Source organism: Hypomesus nipponensis, chromosome 18, assembly GCF_054491055.1.
Source record: "Hypomesus nipponensis isolate SF chromosome 18, ASM5449105v1, whole genome shotgun sequence".
Taxonomy (NCBI): domain Eukaryota; kingdom Metazoa; phylum Chordata; class Actinopteri; order Osmeriformes; family Osmeridae; genus Hypomesus; species Hypomesus nipponensis.
In genome coordinates, this window is record NC_140378.1 from 3000171 (window position 1) to 3024696 (window position 24526).

A 24526-nucleotide genomic window follows, 5' to 3' on the forward strand; every position below is an offset into this window, starting at 1 on the left:
TCCATCCAATCATCCATCCATCCAATCATCCATCCATCCATCATCCATCCATCCAATCATCCATCCATCATCCATCCATCCAATCATCCATCCATCCATCCATCATCCATCCATCCAATCATCCATACATCCATCCATCAATCATCCATCCATCCAATCATCCATCCATCCATCCATCATCCATCCTGTCGTCCATCCAGCCAACCAGTCAGTAATCCAGTCATCCAGCTGGAGGTCAGAGAGGGTCAGGGGGAACAATGGTCTGTGTGATAGATTCTTATAGAGGTGGACATGGAAGCCCTCTGTAGACAGGATGGCTAGCTGGCTCAGTGTGTGTGTGTGTATGTGTGTGTGTATGTGTGTGTACATGTGAGTGAGTGTCTGTGTGTGTTTGAAAAGATGGATGGGTAGGCTGTTCGGTGAGGCGGAGTTGAGACAATTAAATGAATTCCTGACTGCATTCTTTTGGAACTCCAATGAAAGCTCCCATAGACAGCCGGGCTGGGGCAGAGCAGCGCCAAACCCTCTCTCTGTCCCTCTACCTCTCTCTATATCTCTATCTCTCTCTGTCCCTCTACCTCTCTCTATCCCTCTCTCTCTCTCTATCCCTCTATCTCTCTCTCTATCCCTCTATCTCTCTCTTTGTCCCTCTACCTCTCTCTATCCCTCTACCTCTCTCTATCCCTCTACCTCTCTCTATCCCTCTATATCTCTCTGTCCCTCTATATTTCTCTGTCCCTCTATCTCTCTCTGTCCCTCTACCTCTCTCTATCCCTCTACCTCTCTCTATCCCTCTATCTCTCTCTATCCCTCTACCTCTCTCTGTCCCTCTATCTCTCTCTATCCCTCTACCTCTCTCTATCCCTCTATCCCTCTATATCTCTCTATCCCTCTCTCTTTCTCTCTGTCCCTCTACCTCTCTCTATCCTCTACCTCTCTCTATCCCTCTACCTCTCTCTATCCCTCTATCCCTCTATATCTCTCTATCCCTCTCTCTTTCTCTCTGTCCCTCTACCTCTCTCTATCCTCTACCTCTCTGTAAACCTCTATCTCTCCCTCTGTCCCTCTACCTCTCTCTATCCCTCTATCTCTCTCTTTGTCCCTCTTCCTCTCTCTATCCCTCTATATCTCTCTATCCCTCTATCTCTCTCTGTCCCTCTACCTCTCTCTATCCCTCTATCTCTCTCTTTGTCCCTCTTCCTCTCTCTATCCTTCTATATCTCTCTATCCCTCTATATTCCTCTCTCTTTCTCTCTGTCCCTCTACCTCTCTCTATCCTCTACCTCTCTCTATCCCTCTATCTCTCCCTCTGTCCCTCTACCTCTCTCTATCCCTCTATCTCTCTCTTTGTCCCTCTTCCTCTCTCTATCCCTCTACCTCTCTCTATCCCTCTACCTCTCTCTATCCCTCTTCCTCTCTCTATCCCTCTATATCTCTCTATCCCTCTATCTCTCTCTGTCCCTCTACCTCTCTCTATCCCTCTATCTCTCTCTTTGTCCCTCTTCCTCTCTCTATCCCTCTATATCTCTCTATCCCTCTATCTCTCTCTGTCCCTCTACCTCTCTCTATCCCTCTATCTCTCTTTAACTCACCCCCCATAGTCTTCCCGATCTCTCCCCCTTCTTTTCCTCGCCATCTCTCTCTCTCTCTCTCTCTCTCTCTCTCTCTCTCTCTCTCTCTCTCTCTCACACTTTCTGTCGATCTCCCAAACTCCACGTGGAGTCAGCATTCTTTCTACTTTGATCAGCCTCTGGTGTACACACATATTAAATGTGTGTGTCTTTGTGTTGAAGCATATGTAGACGCTGGGGTGTGTGTATGTGTGTGTGTAAGAGAGAGTCTGTGACACCTGATACCCACTAAGCCTTTGCTCTGAACAGCCTGCTGGTGCTCCTGCTGTTTCTCTCCAAGCTGTCAGCCTGGTGTGCATGTGTGTGTGCATGTGCGTGCGTGTGTGTGTGTGTGTGGTGTTGTGTGCATGTGTGTGTGTCAGTAATAAGAGCTGTTGGTATGACAGTGCCACACACAGAGCAGCTCATTACATGGTTCAGCCTTGATACCCTCTCCACACACACACACACACACACACCACTTCTCCAACACTACAGATGCAGAGAACCTTCAGCACCGTCCCATGTTTGGATCTGAAGCAGCGCACCACTCTTTACTGTCCCCTCCGGTAGACCCAGCAGATCAGCCCGGGGGAACAGATGGTGTCGAGTAATATATCCTCTCTTCTCCTCTTCTCTTCTCTCCACTCCTCTCCTCTCCAACCTTCTCCTTTTCCCTCCCCATGCTCTCCTCTTCTCCTCTCCACTGATACCCTGAGAATCTCACAAATCAAAACCAAAACGGAAATCATGTCGTCGATTACATGTAAAACTGGATTACGTCAATTCTAATGATAATTTGCAGACTCAGTATCGCTACATTCATTTAGGAATGATTAGTTCCAACTGTAAATGACAACAATGCAACAGTGACCAAGACATCATCTCTTGTCGTCTTGTTTGTTGTGTAGGAATGAGCAGGAGAGTGACAGCCACGTAATGAGAAGAGGCTAAACGGATGAACATGCTTGTTAATTACTGCACCGTTCCAATTAAGAAGTCAATTAGAGAGGGACCGATAAATGTGCTAAGCACTATTAATCCCAGGGGGGCATTGGTCTGGTTGGTGCTCAGATGTGTGTGTGTGTTTGTGGAATGTGTGTGTGTCCCCGCGCTCGTGTGTGTGTCGAGTGTGTGTGTGTATGAGAGAGCGTGCGTGTGTGTGTGGCGAGCTCTGGGAGCAGGCAGTACAGTTTTAATTAGGTTGGCTAAAAGTGAAATCCATAGTGTATATACTACCTTACTCCCCATTCACTGTCTGGCACTGCAGACTCTTCTCAGGTTGTGTGTGTGTGTGTGTGTGTGGATGTGTCAGTCCCGACGAGGGGAATAATGACTTCTGGTATTGTCCTTAGAGAGACTGGCTCAGTTCCCATTGTGACGGCAGGGTTGAAACATTTGTGTGTGTCTATGTCTTTGTGTGTGTCTATGTGCGTGTCTATGTGTGTGTCTATGTGTGTGTCTATGTGTGTGTGTCTGTGTGTGTGTCTGTGTCTATGTGTGTGTCTGTGTGTGTGTCTGTGTGTGTGTATATGTGTGTGTCTGTGTGTGTGTGTCTATGTGTGTGTCTATGCGTGTGTCTATGCGTGTGTCTATGCATGTGTCTATGTGTGTGTTTATGTGTGTGTCTACGTGTGTGCGATTTCTGAATCACTCGTGTGCACAGTGCGGGCCACAGCTTTGCTCTGCCTGTTCAGCTGTGCATCATTTTCTGTCTGCCTGCTTATCTGTGTGTCTACTGAGCCCCTTGTCTGTCTGTCTGTCTGTCTGTCTGCCTGTATGTATAACTGCAAGGCCCATGCAGTTATACAGACCATTCAGGTGTTTGTGTCTGAGGTTGGAGTTGCGTAAGTGAGGTGAAGTGTAGCCTGGTCTCTCTTCTGGCCCATCAGGGACACTTTTCCACAGATTAATGGTCAAAACATTTGACTTGCCATTGGCCATTTCTGGGGGCCTCTTGGAATGTGATTGGCCACTGGTCAAGGTGTGTCTTTTTTCCATGTGCAATGGATTGCACAGGTGACAGTGTGCTTGTGAAAAGGGGAGAGAGAAAGGACAGAGAGGGATGAAGCAGATAGGAACAAATGGGAAGAGAGAGAGGGTGATTTGCGAGCTGGACTATTACTCTTTTCCTGTGCTAATTCCTTTGGGTTACCTCTCTTCTTTCTCCCCCCGCCTCTTTCCTTTTTATTCCTCTCTGGGTATGGATATTCCATCTGATGTTGTCTGTTGAGGAGCCCGGAGATTTCTCTCTCTCTCTCTCTCTCTCTCTCTCTCTCTCTCTCTCTCTCTCTCTCTCTCTCTCTCTCTCTCTATCCCTCTACCTCTCTCCATCCCTCGATCTCTCTCTGTCCCTCTACCTCTCTCTATCCCTCTACCTTTCTCTCTCTCTCTCTCTTTATCCCTCTATCTCTCTCTATCCCTCTACCTTTCTCTATCCCTCTATCTCTCTCTATCCCTCTATCTCTCTCTGTCCCACTACCTCTCTCTATCCCTCTATCTCTCTCTCTGTCCCTCTATCTCTCTCTATCCCTCTATATCTCTCTGTCCCTCTTCCTCTCTCTATCCCTCTCTCTCTCTCTCTCTCTCTCTCTCTCTCTCTCTCTCTCTCCATGCCTCTCCTTCTCCTGCCTCTCTCCTTGTCTCCACTTGGTCTGTAGTACAGGTGTGTGTGTGTTGCCTCACGTGTTTATGCAGCTGGAGACAGTGTCCTCCCCTGGTCCCATCTGGAATTCAGAGCTTCTCCTCTTCAGTCTGTCAGGCCTGAAGCTCTTCACATCACATGTGATCTACCGGTGATGGTAACAATTTAGAGTGTAGCTAAAACAACTCCTCCACTTTCTCCACTTCACCTACTCACCACACCACCTTATCACCCTCCTCTACGTCTCTCTACATCCTCTATATGACCCACCCTTTTCGGTGCCCCCTCTCCTCTCCCTATTCTTAATCAACTCATCTCTTCACCTCCTCCTCTTCAGCGGCTGTATAACACTTTACTGACTTTCATCGTAACACTTTTACAACCGCCCCTCAGCGTTACCCTGGCCAGGCTGCCCCGGGGTCTCGGGTCATCCGGGTTCATGTTTTCTGGCGTGTGGTCTGGTGGTGTAGGTCAGTATCAGGGCCGTGTCAGTGACCTGCTGATGCGTTTATGTTGAGTCCTCTACCAGAGCATCATGGATGGAGAGTGAGTTGGTGTGCTCGCGGGTGTTTTCCACTCCTGTAGAAGGTCTCTCCATTCACAGAGAAACGAGAGCAATCCGAGAAAGAGAGGTAGAATGTATGACAGAGGAGAAGGAAGACTGGAGGGGAAAAGGAGTGCAGGAGATGGAGAGAAGGAGAGGTAAAAAGAATGCGAACGAGAGAGAGAGAGAGAGAGAGAGAGAGAGAGAGAGAGAGAGAGAGAGAGAGAGAGAGAGAGAGAGAGAGAGAGAGAGAGAGAGAGAGAGAGAGAGAGAGAGAGAGAGAGAGAGAGAGGGGAGACAGAAGTTGGGAGATAGAGTTAGAGGAAGAGAATCCCACTAATGGACAGCAGATGTGTGAGTGACAGACAAACGCACAGTGTGTGTGTGTGTATGTGTCTGTGTATGTATGTGTGTGTATGTGTCTGTGTATGTATGTGTGTGTGTGTGTGTGTGTGTGTGTGTGTGTGTGTGTGTGAGTATGTGTGTGGAAGTGTGTGTATTTGCATGTGTGTGTGTCAGTGAATCTACTCCTCTGTCTCCCAGTGGCAGATCTGATCTATGCAGACGTACATCTCCAATGTGGAGGGACCTCACACTGAGTTATGACTGTCTGCATGTGTGTGCACTCTCTGGCTCTCTCTTCTCTCCCTCTCCTCCTTCTCTCTTCTCTCTCTCTCTCTCTCTCTCTCTCTCTCTCTCTCTCTCTCTCTCTCTCTCTCTCTCTCTCTCTCTCTCTCTCTCTTCCTTTATTCTCTCTTTCTCTCCATAGCTCCAGCAACTGGCTGGGATGGTCAGAAGGGGACTAGGGTGTGTGGTGTTTGTGTGCTTGTGTTGGGCGGGTGGGGGTAGGGGGGGTGACTGCTTGAACCTCAGCTTGGACTTTTCACTGCCCCCCCCCATCCTCCTCCTCTTGGTAGCCTCTCTATCTGGCCTCAGAGGGAAGGCAGAAAGAGGCAGAGAGAGTGGTGGTAGGAAGGTCTGAATGGGGCTGGAGTCACAGAGACAGTTATGACCTTAACATGCGCTGTTCCAACCAGCTGCCTTTACATACACACCTCTCTATGTGGTGTGTGTGTGTGTGTGTTTGTGTGGACATATGTTTTCCTAATCAATATTTTACGTTGATACTGCAGTTCACGTTGGCACAGGATCAAATGGACGTTTTCTGTGTTTATATGAATTCCAGACATCATTTCAGGTTCTATTTGTGTGTGTGTGTTCTCTTTGATTTTGGGACATTTTACGTTAATGACAGCTGTTTCTCCTCAGATTGAAGGTGATTTCCCATGGGGCGTTTCCCTTGCGACCATAAATCACACACTTTCTGCCAGTCTTTACTGTCAGTGAGTGGCACACTGTGTGTGTGTGTGTGTGTGTGTGTGTGTGTGTGTGTGTGTGTGTGCGTGCGTGTAGCAGTGTGTTGTAGCTAGAGGTACGGAAAAGTGGGGGCCTTTGTCTTCCCCAACTCTACACTCCCCCCTCTCCCCCCTACTCTCTCCCCTCTCCTCTCCCCCTTTCTTTCCTCTACCCCCTCTCCTCTCCAACCATCTCCCCTCCCCCATCTTCCCTCTCCATTCCTCTCCTACCTTCTCCTCTCCCCTTTCTCTCCTGTCCTGCCCTCTCTCCTCTCCCGAGACCCCCATCATGTTATCCTTGCTCTGCTCTCTAGTTCTCTTCAATTACTCTTTAATGGAGGGGATTTCTACCCAGCCAGACAGCACTCCAGACCCAGTGCACCTGAGCACAGCATGAGTCTGTCTGTCTGCACGTGTGTGTGTGTGTGTTTGCGTGTGTGTGTGTGCGAGAGAGAGAGAGAGAGAGAGAGAGAGAGAGAGAGAGAGAGAGAGAGAGAGAGAGAGAGAGAGAGTGAGAGGGGGAGAGAGAGAGAGAAAGAGAGAGAGAGAGAAAGAAAGAGAGAAAGAAAGAAAAGGTTAAAAGAGTAAAAGGTTCGTAACCTCGAGAATACAATTGGTATGAAATGGGAGTTGAAAGGTCCAACCTTCTTGTGAGTGGTGTCAGTGCTGCTGACACAGACTGTTCTTCCAGACAATGTACAGGCATGGATGTGGACACAGTCATATATATTGTAGATCTGATGAGTGTTTTGTTATGGGGAATTCGATACACCAAAATATATTGCTTGAAGTCAGAATGACTTGCACACACAAACAAGTGCATTGAACGGTTTCACAACGGTGTAACGACTGCTTTTGAAGATCCCCTAAAAGTTAAGTGTTACCCTTGGTGCTGTGTAAGCTACTTGAACAGAGGGTTTGACTAGCTAATGTCATTAATCTGCAAATGCAATGCTTTGACTTCAACTCCCAGCATCCACGTGTCTTGTGCTGCTCCAGCACAGAGCTGCAGGGTGTGTTAAGCTGGGATCTGCCTGGGAGAGGCCCTGACAGCAGCATGTACAGCTGGATGTGGCAACACGTCACCTGAACAGCAGCAACAGGGGGTGTGTGTGTGTGTGTGTGTGTGTGTGTGTGTGTGTGTGTGTGTGTGTGTGTGTGTGTGTGTGTGTGTGGATGACTGAAAGACTGAAACGTCTGAAAGAGATCTGCCATTCGCTGAGCTAGGCTCAAATTTCCCCTGGGGTATTTAGACACAGACCCCCACATACATACTCACACACACTCACACACACACACACACACACACACACACACATACACACATACAGCAGGCAGATTTCCCTTGGGTTTGGTCGGCCTATGGCTGCTAATGTGTGTGTGTGTGTGTTGCTGAAAGGTTCCTCTTGGGATCATCAGGATGAGGGATCATCTCTCTGGCCTGGTCTAGCATCACCTGTCTGGCCTTAAAGAGTGTGTGTGTGCTCCTGTTCAGAGCCACCCAGCATGTCTCTGGGTGTCATTACTGGGCCGGTCTCTGCATCCGGCAGGTTCTCTCACAGATGCAGTCTCTGTCACTGGGACAGTCACCTGAGCTGAACAACCAAAGACTCAGGGAATGGAATTAATCAGATGCCAGAGGAGAGGGGGAGAACAAATACTCTGAGAGGGAGGGAGAGAGAGACAAAAACGAGAGAGACAAAGAAAGACAGAGAGAGAAGGACAGAGACAAAGAAAGATAGAGAGACTTTAAAGATACCTTTATTGGGCAGTCAAAACCAGCTAACCAACAGTTTCACCACAACAGCAATTTTATCCCATACTTGCCCTTTTTCAAATAAAGCCCATTCAATATAAATTGTACATTTCCAAACAAACCAAAAAACTCCCTAGTTACAACCCCTCCGCATTCACTGTGCAAAATGCACCCCTCACCCCCCACACATCAGAAAACTCAGAGAAAGAGACAAACAGACAGAACGAGAGAGAGAGAGAGAGAGAGAGAGAGAGAGAGAGAGAGAGAGAGAGAGAGAGAGAGAGAGAGAGAGAGAGAGTGTGGAGTGGAGTGGAGGGTCAGAGAGCAGGTAGCTCTTTCCCAGCCCGGAGCCCCGGCCATAATCCTGTGAGAAATGCAGTGCATGGTGGGAGCTGGAGCCAGATCTGCCTGTCATATTAACATCATGTCACCTGGAGAGACCTAAGACCTGCCGTCATTCACAGCTAATCCCTCTTCAAGTGAGTGCCTGAGTTCCGTATGTGTGTGTGTGAGAGAGAGGGTGCGTGTGTGTGAGTGTGTGTGTGTGTGTGTGTGTGTGTGTGTGTGTGGGTGTGTGTGTGTGTGAGGAGGTGTTTTCCCCAGTCTTGTTCTATGGTGCTCAGGGGCTACTCTCCTAGAGACACCGGACAGATGAAAGAGATAGTCGAGACAAGAGAGAGACCAGAGAGACAGCAGACGCCAGGGAGACCAGGGGCCGATAAGACTCGGTCCCTTTCAGCCCTCCAGACCATTGGTTAGTCAGCATTTTGGGCGCACATGTGAACACTCCAAAAGAACCCTAACTCCTCTGACATGAACCAATCTCAGATCTCCTTGGGAGGTGGTCTGAGTACAGTTCACGTCAAGTCTGCGTTTCGGTTCGCTTAACCTGTGCATTGGGAACACAAAGCGCTCCAGGTTGGCTTTGGCCTTTGACATTCTATTTTATCCCTCTAGGCTTGCCGTAGACAGATCACATGCTATTAACTGTAACGTTCGAAAACACAAACACTGAGCCATGGCAGCTGGTAACGTCAGTGATACTACTGGACAAAGAGTAGTTTGGTCCGAGGAAGAAACAACTGCCTTTCTCCAGATGTGGAGCAAAGAGCACATCAAACAGCAACCGTCTACCGTGCACAAAAAACATCTAAAATGAGAAATGTGATCTAATAAGAAACAGTGTAAACTACCCATAATCCAAAGCAGTAAAGATCTGAGCTTCAGATGGTGTAAACAGAAGAAGGACGGAGGCCCCATGGAGCTCAAAAGGAGCCAAAAGAGAACTGGGTCCTCTCTCAAATGAACACAATGTGAACACAAAAAGGACTGCATTCCAAATCTGTTGGTCAACTTTTTGGTCCACTTCATGCGGACTGAGTTTCATTCAAAAGAACCACATGTGAAAACACCCTTAGACATACTGGAGAAACCAGAGATAGACCAAAGAGAGAGACCAGAGATAGACCAGAGAGAGATGCCAGAGAGAGACCAGAGCGATGCCAGAGAGAGACCAGAGAGATACCACAGACCAGAGAGAAACCAGAAAGAGAGACCAGAGAGAGGGACAGACAGAAAATGTCCCAGAGAGAGGGTTTGCTTCGAAACCTTCTGGGCTCCCTTCAGGGGTGAGGGAGTGTTAGGTCACGGAGGGGAAGGATTTGTGTGCTGGGCTGAACAAAGACTGAGGACGGGGGTGTGTGTGGGGTGTGACATGTGTAAGTAGTGTGTGTGTATGTGTGTGTGTGTGTGTGAGTGTGGGTGGCGGAGGGTCTGTCACTAATCTCCTGCCATGTCCCCAAGGTGCTCAAATCCACCCACTGACCTCGGTACCTGGTCACACACACCACCCTCCTCTCCAGTGCCTGACCACATCAAAGGCAGAGGGGGATTAGCAGTGAGAAGCCCCAGTCAAGCTCCCTGGCCCTGGAGCCCAGCCCTGAAGTGGGCCCTGTCTCTCATTCCCCAGACCCAACAACAGCCTTAGGTCTACCCCCCAACCCCTCTCTGGGTCTCTAGACTCCCCCTCAGCCCCTCTCTGGGCCTCTAACCTTTCCCTCAGCCCCTCTCTGGGTCTCTAACCTCCCCCTCAGCCCCTCTCTGGGTCTCTAGACTCCCCCTCAGCCCCGTCACAAACCTGCTTCTAGGGAGTTCCTGTGGTGACTTGTTCTAGGGAATCGCTACATGGTGGACTCATGGGAAAAATCACTCCTGGTCCATATTAGGCATGGCGCTCTCTCTCTCTTTCTCTCTCTTTCTCACACACTAATACACACACACAAGCTTACACACACAGACGCATACACACATACACACATACACACGTACATGGAATTATCAGGACTGGTTCCAGCTTTCATCTTCACCCCCTCTTCTTCAGATCTCATTCTTTTAAATGACTTTTTCTGTTCACTGGCGCAACAGTCGTAAAACCGTCTGACACACACACACCCACACCCTCACACACACACACGATCACACACATTTATATATATATACATGCCAGGTGTGATTTGTGACTAGGCCTTTGGCCCACGTCGGAAACACATGGCGCTTTCCAAAAGGACATCCCCCGCTCTGTGGTCTGGGCCAATTGGGCAGCGCGGTGGAGAGATTAGAGGCGGGGTTACGCAGCTGTTGGAGCAGCCGCAGTGGTAGTAGTGGCGATTATGATCCACTTAGTTCCGGAATTTGTTTTATGTCTTGTCGCCGTGTTGCCCACAGTCACGGGCGTTAGCTTTGGTTGTGCCGCCAAAGCCCACCCCCCCCTCCTCCTCCTCCTCCTCCGCCCTCCTCCGACCCCCCACCCCTCCCCTTCCCCCCCCAATGACCCTGATACGAATCAATCCAACGGTTTGCCGTCACGTCATCATCCCTCACAGGGACACGCACGCGCGCGCGCGGACACACACACTCACACATCTCTCGGTATGGGCCAAAGTTCAGTTCTCCTCCCAGACGGATCCAGGGCTGGCACTGCGGACGCTGAGGTGTAGAGGCCTCAGAATGTGTCTCCAAGCGCCTTGGCACAACCCCGATCTGACCTGGTGTCTGAGTGTGTTGACGCAGGATTTGCCAAAGCCTGCTCATGTGCATGTGTGAGGGTAAGTCCTACCATGATACACACGTCACCCGATAATCTGACATGTATGTAGTATGTCCAGTCACAGGATGGTAGGACATTCCAGACCAGACCAGAGCAACACACCCCTAGCAGAGGGGGGCGGGGGGCAATAGCAGCTAGAAGCAGCATAGGGGCGGATAAGGCGGGAAGGGGGAAGGGGGACAGGAGGGAACCCCCAGGTTGGCGTTTCCATGGAGACGCACTGGGGTCAGAAGATCCCTCATCAGGGGGTTGATGGTGGTCTGGCGAAGGGGGCGGGGCAGGATCTTTGTCTCCTAAACCTCATTCCATCAGCGGGGTGAGTGGCGCCCGGGGTAACGCTGACACACACACACACACAAACACACAAACACACGTGGGCATGCTCGCAAAAACACACATACACACACACACACTGTACATGCTTAAGCAGACACACGTGCAGATACACTAACACGCAAAGCCCAGGAAGAACAGCATCCTTTGGTGTACACATGCTGCATATACAATCAACCTGTATGAGTATAGCGTGAGCTCACAATATGTGCGTCTTTCAGTGCAGCTGGGGACCAATTCAACTCACACAGCACAGAAATGCCACAACGTCGATATAATACACCCGTACCATGCATCCAGCCAGGGTCTCCTGTGTGTCTGTTGTGACCACTGAACACCACACATCACAGCTGTCCCCTGTAGGTTATCTACACATCTTCCGTGTCTGACTGAGTCTGCATGTCATCTGTGATCGACTTTCTATGTCTGCAGTGATATGTATCTAAACAGAGATTCTATCTGGAAGACATTGAGGGTTTGTAGCTGTGCCTGTGGTGCTCTGAGGTGTGCCTTCTGTATGCGGGACTGGATCCGTGTGTGTGCCTCTGTGGTCTAGTGTGTGTGTGTGTGCGTGTGTGTGTGTGTGTGTATGTGGGCAGGCTTGTCTACGTGTGTGTGCATTTTGAATAGTGCCAATTTGGGTCCCGCATTGCTGAGATATCTAGGAGAGAACACATCACCCAACCACACACACACACACACACGCCAGCACACACACCCGCACACACACACACCCGCACACACACGCACGCACATTTACATGCCTCTTTCTCCTCCCTCTTTTTAACTCCCACCTTCTTTTCCTCAAATAACCACTCACACCCCTCCCTCCTTTCCCCCCGTCCCTCCCTCCCTCTCCCCCCTTCTCTTTCCCCCTCTTTTTCTCTCCCTCTCTCTCTCTCTCTCTCTCTCTCCACTATTAAGTCCATTATTCTTGCCTGCTCTCCCTCAGAGCACACTACTCTGCTCAAGTGTGCGACTTTGAAAAAAAGTCTGTGTGTTTAAAGAGTGTGCGTGTCTCTAAAGAAAGTGTGTGACCGTGTGTGGAGCTGTGTGTTTTATTTGGAGAGGACTTGAGTGCCTGCCGCTGACCGGAGAATTCTCAACTCTCGTCTGGTTTTGGCTTGGTTTCACCTTTACAACAGAGGCTCACCGCCGACTCACTGGAACTACCTCTCTCTCTCTCTCTCTCTCTCTCTCTCTCTCTCTCTCTCTCTCTCTCTCTCTCTCTCTCTCTCTCTCTCCCTCTCTCTCTCTCCCTCTCTCTCTCTCTCTCTCTCTCTCTCTCCCTCTCTCCCTCTCTCTCCATCTCTCTCTCTCTCTCTCTCTCTCTCTCTCTCTCTCTCTCTGTCAGTGTGGAGACAGCTGGGGTGTTTATCCCTGGTCATGGCTTCCACACGGACACACTACCACACCATACAGAGAGTGTGTGTGTGTGTGTGAGGCTGGCCATATTTTGGATGAGTAAGTGAGTGTGACTGTCCGTGCGTGGGACACGCAGCCCAGCCCTGTCTGAAGCCATGGAGAAAGTGTTGGACAAGCGTGAAGTTTGCCCTGGAATTTCAGTTCTATGGATCATGACAGGCTCAGGTGGGTGCTGAGCGGACCGCGGCGATCTGAACGCAGTTGCCCCGGGAGACGGTCGGAGAGGTGAGTTTGGAGAGTAGTCCTGTCAGGAAGCTAGACTTTAGAGCTCTAGCAGGATTGTGGAACCAGCAGGAGCACCAAGCCCTCTCTGTCTCTATCCTCTCACTGTATTCTCTCTCTCTCTCTCTCTCTCTCTCTCTCTCTCTCTCTCTCTCTCTCTCCTCTCTCTCTCCCTCTCTCTCTCTCTCTCTCTCTCTCTCTCTCTCTCTCTCTCTCTCTCTCTCTCTCTCTCTCTCTCTCTGTGTCTCTCTCTCTCCTCTCTCTCTCTCTCTCTCTCTCTCTCTCTCTCTCTCTCTCTCTCTCTCTCTCTCTCTCTCTCTCTCCTCTCTCTCTCTCTCTCTCTCTCTCTCTCTCTCTCTCTCTCTCTCTCTCTCTCTCTCTCTCTCTGTACATACATATATATATATATATATCCTTTCTCCATTCTCTTCATCTTCTCTTTCCTCTCTATATTTTCTCTCTCTGCTCTACATTCTCTATCCTCTCTCGCTGTCTCTTCTCTCAACATTTTCTTTCGGCCATCGTTCTCTCCATTCTCAGAAGTCCTGGCCACCCTTCCTCTCTTTCTCTCTCTCTTTCTCTTTCTCCCCTGCTATCCCTCCTTCCCTCCCCCTTCTCTTTCCCTCCACCCCCCCCCCCCTCTCCCTGTTCTCTTTCCTCTCTCCCACACAGGGGCAAAAGCCACCAATTACCTTCCATCCGTCTCTCTGTGAGGGGGGATCGAGGGGGCCGCCCCCCCCCCCCCCCCCCTCGTGTGTGAGTGCCGGGCCTTTGTCCCTCTCCTCCGCTTTCTCACTTTCACTCTTTCCATCCGCTCCCCTCTTCTCGTCCTCCTTCGCGGGGAGGCCCAGACAGGCTGGTCCGACGCCAGGGGAACCCTCTCCCCGCCGAACAATCAAGCCCTTTCTCTGACTCTCTCCCTCCTTCCTTTTCTCCTCTCCTCCCTCCGCTCCTCCCCCCCTTCCTTGACACCACACGGGCAGATAGGCGCAGACACGGAGCGGAGCTAAAAGGCTTGGGGCCCTCCTGTCTCCTCTTCCCCGCGCTCCTCTCCGCGATCCGCTCCATCCTCCTGTGCGTTTACTCTCTCCTAACCTCAGCTCGTCGGGGGCCACAGGTTAAGGAGTGCGCGTGCGGGTTAGTCGCTGCACTCTCACCTCCCTTTGGTCTGCGTTGAGTAAGTGTGGCCCGAGCCTCTTCTCTCTTTCCTCATCCGGCTATTTTAGGAGATGATTGTGTTTTCTTGACTGAACGCTGCCCCCCCCCTCTCTCTCTCTCTCTCTCTCTCTCTTTTAGCCCTCCATTCATCCATTCATTCTTTCTTTTTTCATTTTTAATCCACTCCCTCTTGGCAGGGCAGCTTCGTGTCTATTGAAGCTGAACTGAATGTGAGTGTTAGACAGCCCTGTGGCTTTTATTGAGATGCATTATCAGGAGGGGAGGGGAGCGGAGGGGAGGGGAACGGAGGGGAGGGGAGCGGAGGGGAGGGAGGCAGGGAGGGAGGGGAAGGGAGGGGAGGGTGGAGGGGAGGGTGAGGAGGTCAGGAGGTGAAGAGGGGAGGGGGGCAGAGAAGGAGTAGGGAGGTGAGAAGGAGGGACGGGAGAAGGTTTGGAGAGGAGGAGGTAAGGAGGTGGAGAAGGGAGGGAAAGAGCGGAAGGGAGAAGGTGTGGAGAGGAGGAGGTAAGGAGGTGGAGAAGGGAGGGCAAGAGCGGAAGGGAGAAGGTGTGGAGAGGAGGAGGTAAGGAGGTGGAGAAGGGAGGGGAAGATGGGAGGAAGGGAGGAGGGAGGGGTTGAAATTGGTTGCTGAGGGAGCGAGAAGGATAGGGTCCACAATGACAATCTCTCTGTTTACAGGAGTTAAAACTCTCCACTTGTGCCGTGTGTGTGTATGCGTGTGTCTTGCGTTCCTAAAGTCCTCTCAGTTTTCTCTCAGACTGAGTGTATGTGGGTAGCCCTGTGTAGGACACAGACAGACAGTGCTGTTCATCGTAGCTTCAGTCTGGTGAGTGTTCAGTGTGTGGTGTGTTGTGTGTGTGGCGTGTAGCCTGTGTGTAGTTCGTGTGTAGTGTGTCTGCGGTGTGTGTAGCGTGTGTGTGGTGTGTTGTAACTGAGAACCCCCGTTGTTCCCAACAGCTCAGTGTTCCTGCTGCGAGGCTGGGAGCTCCTCACTGCTGAGAGAGTGGCACAGGACAAGTGTGTGTGTGTGTGTCGTCTTAGCTCCTCCTTTATAGCAGTGAGCTCAGAGAAGGCGACCCGTTGTCCTGCTAGAATATGCCTGTAAAATTCATGACTGCAGCAAGGACCCTCGTGTGTTTGTGTGTGTGTGTGTGTGTGTGTGTGTGTTTGAGTAAGGGGAAAAGTGGTGGCCTTGAAGCACTGCTGAATGGATAATGGGAATTCAGAGTAACATTCAGCTCTTAACCCTAACATATCCCCAGCTGACACGTAGCCACTCCCTCACACACCCACCCTCCTACACACACACACACGGGTACACACGCACACGCACACACACACCGAGTAGCAGGTCGAAAAAGAAGCAATGGTCAACCGAGCAGTGTCCGTAGGGGCTGTGATTATGATGATACGGGCACAGCAGCTCCAGAGGGAGAAGCACGGTTGCAAAGCTGCTGTTTAAACATCTTCACCACCCCCTCCCCCTCCCAACCTCCACCCCAGAGGCGGGGGGGGGGGGGGGGTGAAGGTCGGGTGCGTTCCTGAAGTTGTGCCAACAACAGTGAGGTACGATATTAAAAGTAGGCTATTCCCAATGAAAGGCTGTATTGTTGTGGCTGACGGGACTCAGGGTCCAAATAGTGAAAGGATTGTGGGGGGGTGTGTGTATATGTGTGTGTGTGTGAGTGAGTCTGGTCGCCGTGCTTCGGACTACCTTTTTCTTCTGGAGACATGAAGGATTGTGGCTGCTGATAGGTGAATGTGCGCTGTGATACTGTGGGCCGGCGCTCCACAGGGCAGTGTGTGGGTGATGGAGGTCTCAGCTGTTGGGGGTGAGGATGCCAGTCTGCCTGGCACAGACAGACAGCCTGGCAGGGTTGGCACCGCCACTGAGGGGGGGTCCTGTACTGGAGCTTAGGGCATGGCTCTGGGCCACACATACCACACCCCCACCCTTGGCCCACCCCCACCCTGGCCACAAGCTCCCTCTTTCTCTCTCTCTCTCTCTCTCTCTCTCTCTCTCTCTCTCTCTCTCTCTCTCTCTCTCTCTCTCTCTCTCACCCACCCACACACACACACAGACCAGACACCCGGCCCCAAATCTCAAGATCTCTCTCTCTCACACACACACACACACACACACACACACACTCCCAAACCCAACCTCTTTCACACACACACACACACACACACACACCCCTGACGCCCGTCCCCAGCCTGGCTGTTGGAAGCGGTCCTGCTGTAATGAGAGGTGATGGCAGCCTTGCCACCATGGTGTCAGCTGGGATCCAACACTGCTGTTATCAGTGACTGGCCTGGGCATCGGAGAGGCAGGCTGCGGCTAAATATACACCTGCTGGATGACTGTGTGAATGTGTGTGTGTTTGTCTGTGTGTGCACTGAAAGAGGGGCGTTTGGCGTGCACGGTTGGAGTGTGTGTGTGTGTCCATGAGGACAGGGTGTGTGTTTGTGTGCAAGGGGGATTTGAGGTGAACGATGGTGTTGTTTGGTCCCAGAAGCTTCCTGCTTGTTAAAGTGTGTTTTGTGTTGTTTATAGGTTCCCATCCTGCTTTGGAAGCTTCTAGAACTCTGAGACGACAGGACGAGAGAACCAGAGAACTGGACAGAACATCCAGAGAACAGAACAACTTCCCGGACCATAAAGGAACACCCAGTGAGAGAATACTCCGGAGTGTTCCTACAAACACAAGGGGGATAACCACTGTACCCCCAGAACTGAGCCAAACCATACCGAGCTGGGCCAAAACCAGGGCCGACACCGGGCCAGGGACAGGCTGAAACCATTTCCCGAGGCCTGCTTGAGAGCTCGCCAGTGAAGATGATGACCATGGTGATGATGATGGCCATGATGGTGACCTGCAGCTCTCTGCTGCTGCTGGGCCTGATGGCGGCACAGGTCTCCTCGGCAACACCCTCCTCCTCCTCCTCCTCCTCCTCCTCCTCCTCTTCATCTTCCTCGCCACGCATGAAGCTCTCCTACAAAGGTGAGGTCCCACCATTTCTGTACTAAAGCTGGCACATTGTTCAGTATGTATTTGTGTGTATGTGTGCGTGTGTGTGCATACGCGTGTGTGTGTGTTCGTGCGTGTGAACATTTTCTTGAAATGTAATGTATAGTGCGGATGTGGTCTTTCCCCCAAACACTGTCCCACTATTCGGCTTCAGTTAAGTGTCATGATCCCTCTCCCCTTCCCTCCCTGTTAGATTATGTTGGGTCTAACGGGCATACAGGTGTTCTTCCCAGAGACTCAATCCTAGGAAACAAGCTCTGCTGCATGGCCAGGGTGGGGCAGATACTGCTACACCGTATGAACCGTGTGTGCGCGTGTGTCTGTGTTTGCCTCACAGAGCTGCAGCAGTTCCACGGTGTGCGGAGGTTTGAGCTGGACCGCTCCTGCTGTTTCAGCTCGCTCCTATTGGACGAGGAGAGGGGGCGGCTCTTCGTGGGCGCACGCAACTTCCTGTTGTCTCTCAGCCTGGACAACATCGCCAAGCAGGAGCATAAGGTCAGCCCATCGACCCCGCGCGTCAATCAACACACGGCTGAATCCGTCTGTTGAGAAACCAAGACATCAATTTGACATTTTCTTTCTATACTTTTGACAAGTCATCAAGGGAATCCTATTCAAAACGATGACCTTTCTGCTGGATAAAACACTGAAAAAAAACGATTCAATATCCTAAAGGATTCAGCACAAACCTGCTGTCTATTTGAGGGAAGCTGTGTGACGTGCAGAGTGAGATAAGTGGACAGGAGCAGGCCTTGGTTTGGCCTGCAGCCTGGAGATAAGGTGCTGAGGGGGTCTGAGGCGGTGTTGGGTGGAGGAGACCTGCTGAGGTTCTGACAGGCCCACCTCCCCTTCAGCTCAGTGCAGCGATGAGGGGGTCGGAGGTCAGGGGTTAGGGGTGAGCACTGTGATGTGGGCTCGCCTAATCACTGACGGGCTGTCAGCGGTACGCACTCAGACACACAGATGCACACAGACGCACACACACATTACTGATGCTAGTTTTTTTAGAGAGGTCCTCTTTAATAGGATTAGACTTTCGAACCAACCACAGTCTCAGGTGCGCCTGACACACACGATTAGATCAAACACAAGAGTTAACTCGAACTTCTCCAGAGATCACACACACACACTCACACACTCCATAAATACAACACTGTCAGAATGGTGCATATCATACAGACCTAAGCAGGCCTCTTTCACCCTCCTCCTGTACAGAGTTAAGCTCCCAGCTGACAGGGGTGAAATATGAGCATTGAGTTTGACTGGAGCCCCTCTTGGTTTGGGGTTTGGGGGTGAGTTGGATTTATGGCCCGCGTTCAGACGGGGACATGTGGCTTCCCTCCTGTCGTTAAAACTGTTTGTGCTTCTGGTGGTGTTTTCCAACTGTGGTGAGACGTGTGGATAAACTGCTGAAGACGAGGGAAGGGGGGTGGGGGGAGAAGGAAAGGGGGGGATGAAAGAAGAGAAGGCACGAGGGGCGGAGGAAAAAGGAGGAATAACATAGGAGAACCGGGGGGAGGTGAGAGTCTGAAAGAGAGGGAGGAGGGCAGGAAAAAGAGGGAAGACGCTTTCTTCAGAAATGTCCCCGAGGGGGACGTACAGGTCTGTCCTTGTCAGGGGCTGGTGACCTCAGGCATACCTCCCCCCCCTGGCGACCCCTGACCTCTAACCCCTCACCCCTCCTGTCCCACAGATCTACTGGCCCGCCCCTGTCGACTGGAGGGAGGAGTGCAACTGGGCAGGAAAGGACATCAACGTGAGTTCCACTCCATTCTATTTCATTCGACTCCATTGCATGTTATGCTTATCCATTGGTTTGCCTCTATTCTTTCTTCTCGGTCATCCCAAATGTCAATCCATCAAATCGAGGTGCCGCGAGGGTTGTCTTGCACACGTGCACGCATTGTGTTTTTATGGACTCCGAGCGTCTACAGTTTGTCTGATGGGATGGAGACAGAGTGCTCATGACTTCAGCGCCAGATGTATGTGTGTGTGTGGGTTCTGTTCTGTTTCCTGACGCTCAGATGTGCGGTCGGAGCAGTCGGCCTGTTATTTGTCTGTCTGAGACGTCTGTTTCTCAGCCTCTCCTCAAGACGGGAGGTTGTAGGCTACAGCAGAGCCCTAATGCCTTATAGACATATCTTCGGACTGACAGGGGTGTGTGTGTGAGAGAGTGTGTGTGTGTGTGTGTGTGCCCCAGGGTCCTGGTCATCCACTCCTCTGGACAGGACTGGCCCCTGGTCCAGACAGACCACACACACTAAGACAACCTGGCCGACACACACCTCTGGCTGACATACTGGAGCCTGTGTATGAGTGTGTGTCAGTAGGGGGCTGTGTGTGTGTGTGTGTGTGTGTGTGTGTTTAGAATGGGACCCTATCATCAGTGTGATTATACAGCTGGAGGAGACAGACAACAAGCTCCATTCATACTGCTGGACAGGCTCTTGTTTCACCTGGACTGTGTGTGTGAGTGTTTGTGTGTGTGTGTGTGTGTGTGAGTCAGTGCGTCTGTACGTGTGTGTCTGTGTGTGTTTGTGACAAAGAAAAAGAGATTACAAGAATCAGTGAAATTGCAAGGGATTGAGTTGACCAATCAATGTCGAGTTGTGTAAACACATTCTGCTCAGGCCTTGAACGCTTCCATTGTTTCACCTCCTTCTTACTCACCTCTGCTCCTCATGCTGTGTGTGTGTGTTTATGTGTGTGTGTGAGTGAGTGTGTGTCTGCATGTGTGTGTTCGTTTGCGTGAGTGTGGGTGCACATGTGGCTCGTGAATAGCTGTCTGTGGTCAACTAAAAGTGTAGTCCCCATGTCACCTGAGGGAGATTTACACACACACACACACACACACACACACACACACACTGAGTGCGGTGACCTCTCTTGACCCTAATTATAGTTCAATGTGTCTCTCTGCGTGGTCTGAAAATAGTTAGTGTGAACTCTCTCCTGTTAGTTCAAACAAAGCCTTGGTTCCCAGAGCCCTGTCTGTCTCTGGAGCACAGCAGAGGGGGGGGGGGCTCGGCCACAGGGGGAGACCCCCACACAAACCCTGAACTGGAGGGGGGAGGGGGGTTAGTTCTCTCTCTCTCTCTCTCTCTCTCTCTCTCTCTCTCTCTCTCTCTCATAAGCTCATCTCTGGTACACTGAACCCACTTCACACAGCCAGTGAAGTCCTTACAATAGACCCCACGATAGAGACAGACATTGAACTGTTTGCGTGGACACCAGACAGACAGACTTGGTTTACTTTAGCCAATCTCTCTTTGGCGTTGCTGAAGGAATCTCGAAACAAAAGACCAATCATTGTCTGTCACTGTGCAGGACCATATGCAAGAGGTGTGTTGGTGTTCAAACGAACAATTCTCTGGTGTGAGAATTTCTTTTCTATCAAGATAGAATACAGTACATGGATAGATGGATAGAGAGAGACAGACAGACAGATTGATACGAGTGAAGAAGATAGAGGTGGAGAGAGGGAGTGGAGACAGGGCGACAGAGACAGAGGGGGAAAGAGATACAGTGAGCGGAAGAGACCGCAGAGTTCAGGAGGTGCTGGGGTTCACAGGTCACCAAGGGACCCTGGGAAGGGTTAGTGACACGGCAGGTTCCGAGTGTGACCCTGTGATCACACTGCCACCAAACACCCCCCTCCCTCCCTCTCTCCCTCCATTGCCCTCCTAAAAGCTCTTTTCTCTCCGGCCCTATCTTTCTTCTCTCCTTCTCTCTTTCTTTCTTCTCTTTGTCTCAGAGCCACACATCAAAGCTTCATTCTACCGGACTGCTGCCCCATGTCGGCCCAACCTCACTCTGCCCCCGACACACACACAGACCCACAAGGACGCACACACACACACACCTACCCACAAGGACGCACACACATGCACACACCCACTAAAAGGCCTTTAATTGAAAGCTGCAGCCCTGAGCAACGCCCTGTAAAGCTGTTGGCTGTTGGGGGGTTGTAGAGTTGGCAAGGATGGAGAGGCAAGGTCGGGCTGAGGCAGGGCGGTGTGTGTGTGTGTGTGTGTGTGTGTGTGCCTAGTTGCCCCCCTCCCCCCTCCTCCCTAGACACCCCCTCTTCTCTGGGTAAACAGGGAACAGCGGTCCTTGTTTGTCAACTGCTTAATTGGCCCATCGAATAGGTCTGACCCCCCACTCCCCCTTGCACCCCCAAACCTACGGGTCTTTGAAAGCAGCGGGCTGAAAAAGCACGCCTTTGTTCCGGGGCAAGGCAGGGCTCTCTGTGTGTGTGTGTGTGTGTGTGTGTGTGTGTGTGTGTGTGCGTGTGCGTGGGGTGCAAGGGGTAATGAGTCAGATCTCCGGCAGGGACAAGAGGCAGTGTCACTGGGTACACAACCCTGTCTGTCACCCTTAGGGGTGTGGCACAGGAAACGTGGAGAAAAAGAGAGAGATGGAGGTGAGAGAGAGTGAGAGAGTTTGAGTCAATCTGCTTCCCTGGTTCGCTGAGTCAGTTCCGAATGCTACCAAGAACCACAAGTGACTAAGAGTGCTGAGGTTCAGTAGAGTTTAATACTTGAAGAACAGAAGTGAAGTGCAAAGTCTGATCAGGTTTGCAGACTGAGCATGAAACAAGCCCGAGTTGACTTATGTCATTCTCTATCAAGGGTCTCTACTGAGGGCCTCAAGTCTAACATAGGTTACATTATACTCTTTATAGATGTGGCGTACGTTCAGAAAACGTAATTTCACAATGGCCTACAGGTGCTCAAAATTAATTGCCAATTAGAACTACTAGATGACAGGTGCTAACTGGTATGCTTTTTATCTCTTCAAGCTCACAAAGTGATTTCATCAGGTTACCTAACAGTCAAGGTCGCATCAGGTTCAAAACTAGAGATGGAGCATCATACAGAGGCGGGTGTCAAACAACAGTAGAATATCAATAGCATAAAAGAGCAGGCTAAACATCAAACTTCTATCATGAACTGCTGAGTTATTTTGATTTATATACAAATGAACATGTCTGATTGTTATGCAATGTCAAACAAGGGACTGCTTTAAAGCAGGAATATGCACTTCCGCAAATACATTTTCTTTCTGTACTTAGCACAAATCAATAAATGATGAAGCTGAGAACCGATGTTGTTTTTTACTCACAGAAATTCAAGGTCTTTCCTCAACGAGAGAAATAGAGAGAGGTGGGGTGGAGTTGTGTGAGAGGAATGCTTGTTAACACAAGACTGTTGAGCTGAAGGACGTATATTGTATCCCCCCACGTTCTCTCTCCCTCTCTCTTAATAACTTTTTCTCCTTCTCATGGCTGCAGCCAGTGTGTATATTGATCAGAACCCTGAAGTAGGACAGAGAGAGAGAGAGAGAGAGAGAGAGAGAGAGAGAGAGAGAGAGAGAGAGAGAGAGAGAGAGAGAGAGAGAGAGAGAGAGAGAGAGAGAGAGAGAGAGAGAGAGAGAGAGAGAGAGAGAGAGAGAGAAGTAGAGAGACAGAGGTGGGCGAACAAGAGAGACAGAGAGAGAGTATACCTCTGAGCCTGTTCACCTGAGGGTCCACAGAGATGTAACCGGACTACAAGTAGATAGAGAGAAAGAAAGAGAGAGGGAGGAAGAGAGATAATAACTAGGGAGAGGAGGGAGGAGAGAACAGCTGGTGTGAGTGAAAATCAGACCATACAGAGGCAGTTCTGACAGTATAAACTAACTGTGTACCACACAATATACTGAAATGGGTGTGTGTGTGGTCATGTGTGTACATGTGTGTCCATGTGTGTTTAAGAAGATAGAGAGGGAGGATATTGTTATTGTTTAACAGACGGACAGAGTGAAGCTATGCGAGGAATGCCCTTTATTAAAACCCTGTAAACGGGCGCTGTTAAAATCACTTCCTCTCTGTGTTGGTGGGTGTGTGTTACAGACGGAGTGTGTGAACTTTGTGAAGATGGTGCACCACTATAACCGTACCCACCTGTATGCCTGTGGCACCGGAGCCTTCCATCCCACCTGCGCCTTCGTAGAGGTGGGCCAGAAAGTAGAGGTAAGGTCCTCCACACACTCTCTCACACACACACACACACACACTCACAAACACACACAGACACACTCACACACGGACACACACACAAACTGACCTCCCTCCCTCCTCCCCCCCAGGACCACGTGTTCAGGCTCGACCCCTCCAAGGTGGAGGATGGGAAGGGGAAAAGCCCCTACGACCCTCGTCACCCTGCAGCCTCTGTCCTCATCGGTGAGTCACCTGAGTCACCTTCCTGTCCCCCCAACCGCCTCGAACCGCTCAAGCTCCTTTATACCCATCTCATCTGCACGTGGCTCAGACTCATGTTTGGGCTTCCTGAAATGTCGGTTGGGTTTTGCCCCACTGTGTACCCCCCTTGGCTCCCCTCTCACCTTGCTCCAAGCACAGGACACAAAAGATGCTTTTCCTTCCCCAGCTCAGGTCCATCCGGAAGATACTTCTCTCGAGCAGTCTTAGTTTTGTCTGCAGCGCCCACTTGTGGTCAGTTGTGGCGCTGCTGTCCGAAGGGTGTATCTCTGACCTGTTCTTGTTTTTCCTCGCCTAGGGGACGAGCTGTATGCGGGCGTGGCCACAGACTTAATGGGGCGGGACTACACCATCTTCCGTAGCCTAGGGAAACGGCCCTCAATACGCACTGAACAACATGACTCTCGCTGGCTTAACGGTGAGTGTGTGTGGCCCTGTTGACAATGGATGTTTCTGACACGAGTTGCAATTTCTAGTGAGACTAAACCACTCTTTTCTACCCGTGTGCGCGCGCACTGTTCTCTCTGCCCTCCAGAACCGAAGTTCGTGGGTTCCTTCTGGGTTCCTGAGAGCGAGAACCCAGATGATGACAAGGTGTTCTTCTTCTTCAGAGAGACGGCGGTGGAGGCCCAGGGCCTGGGCAAGGCCACCTACTCTCGTATAGGACAGCTCTGCAGGGTGAGGAGAACCAGCACTGAATTAACAGAGTATGAACACAGTGGGTCCAGAATGACATGCTAGCTAATCTACTGTTACATACAAAATAACAAAACACTTTTTCAATCCCAAGGCAGTTTGGGTATATGATGTAGGCCCAATAATGTCATGTTATGCTAGCTATTCTAGCTGTACTGTGCATCCAGAATGTCATGCTAGCTAATGTAACTCCAGAATGTCATGCTAGCTAATGTAACTCCAGAATAACATGCTAGCTAATCTATCTCCAGAATGTCATGCTAGCTAATGTAACTCCAGAATGCCATGCTAGCTAATGTAACTCCAGACTGACATGCTAGCTAATGTAACTCCAGAGTGACATGCTAGCTAATGTAACTCCAGAGTGA

General features: G+C 50.7%; 1 protein-coding gene across 1 annotated transcript in view; it reads left to right on the plus strand.

Annotated features, from left to right (window-relative positions):
* The window catches only part of sema3b (sema domain, immunoglobulin domain (Ig), short basic domain, secreted, (semaphorin) 3B), a 39717-nt gene that overhangs the window by 8792 nt on the left and 6399 nt on the right, over positions 1-24526 (plus strand). Inside the window, exons 2-8 of the mRNA XM_084679858.1 lie at positions 16729-17176; positions 17541-17698; positions 18897-18959; positions 23097-23216; positions 23333-23426; positions 23761-23880; positions 23998-24140. Of these exons, the coding sequence (XP_084535984.1) occupies positions 17011-17176; positions 17541-17698; positions 18897-18959; positions 23097-23216; positions 23333-23426; positions 23761-23880; positions 23998-24140 (864 nt within the window). The 5' untranslated portion in view covers positions 16729-17010. The remainder of the gene's footprint in view (positions 1-16728; positions 17177-17540; positions 17699-18896; positions 18960-23096; positions 23217-23332; positions 23427-23760; positions 23881-23997; positions 24141-24526) is intronic.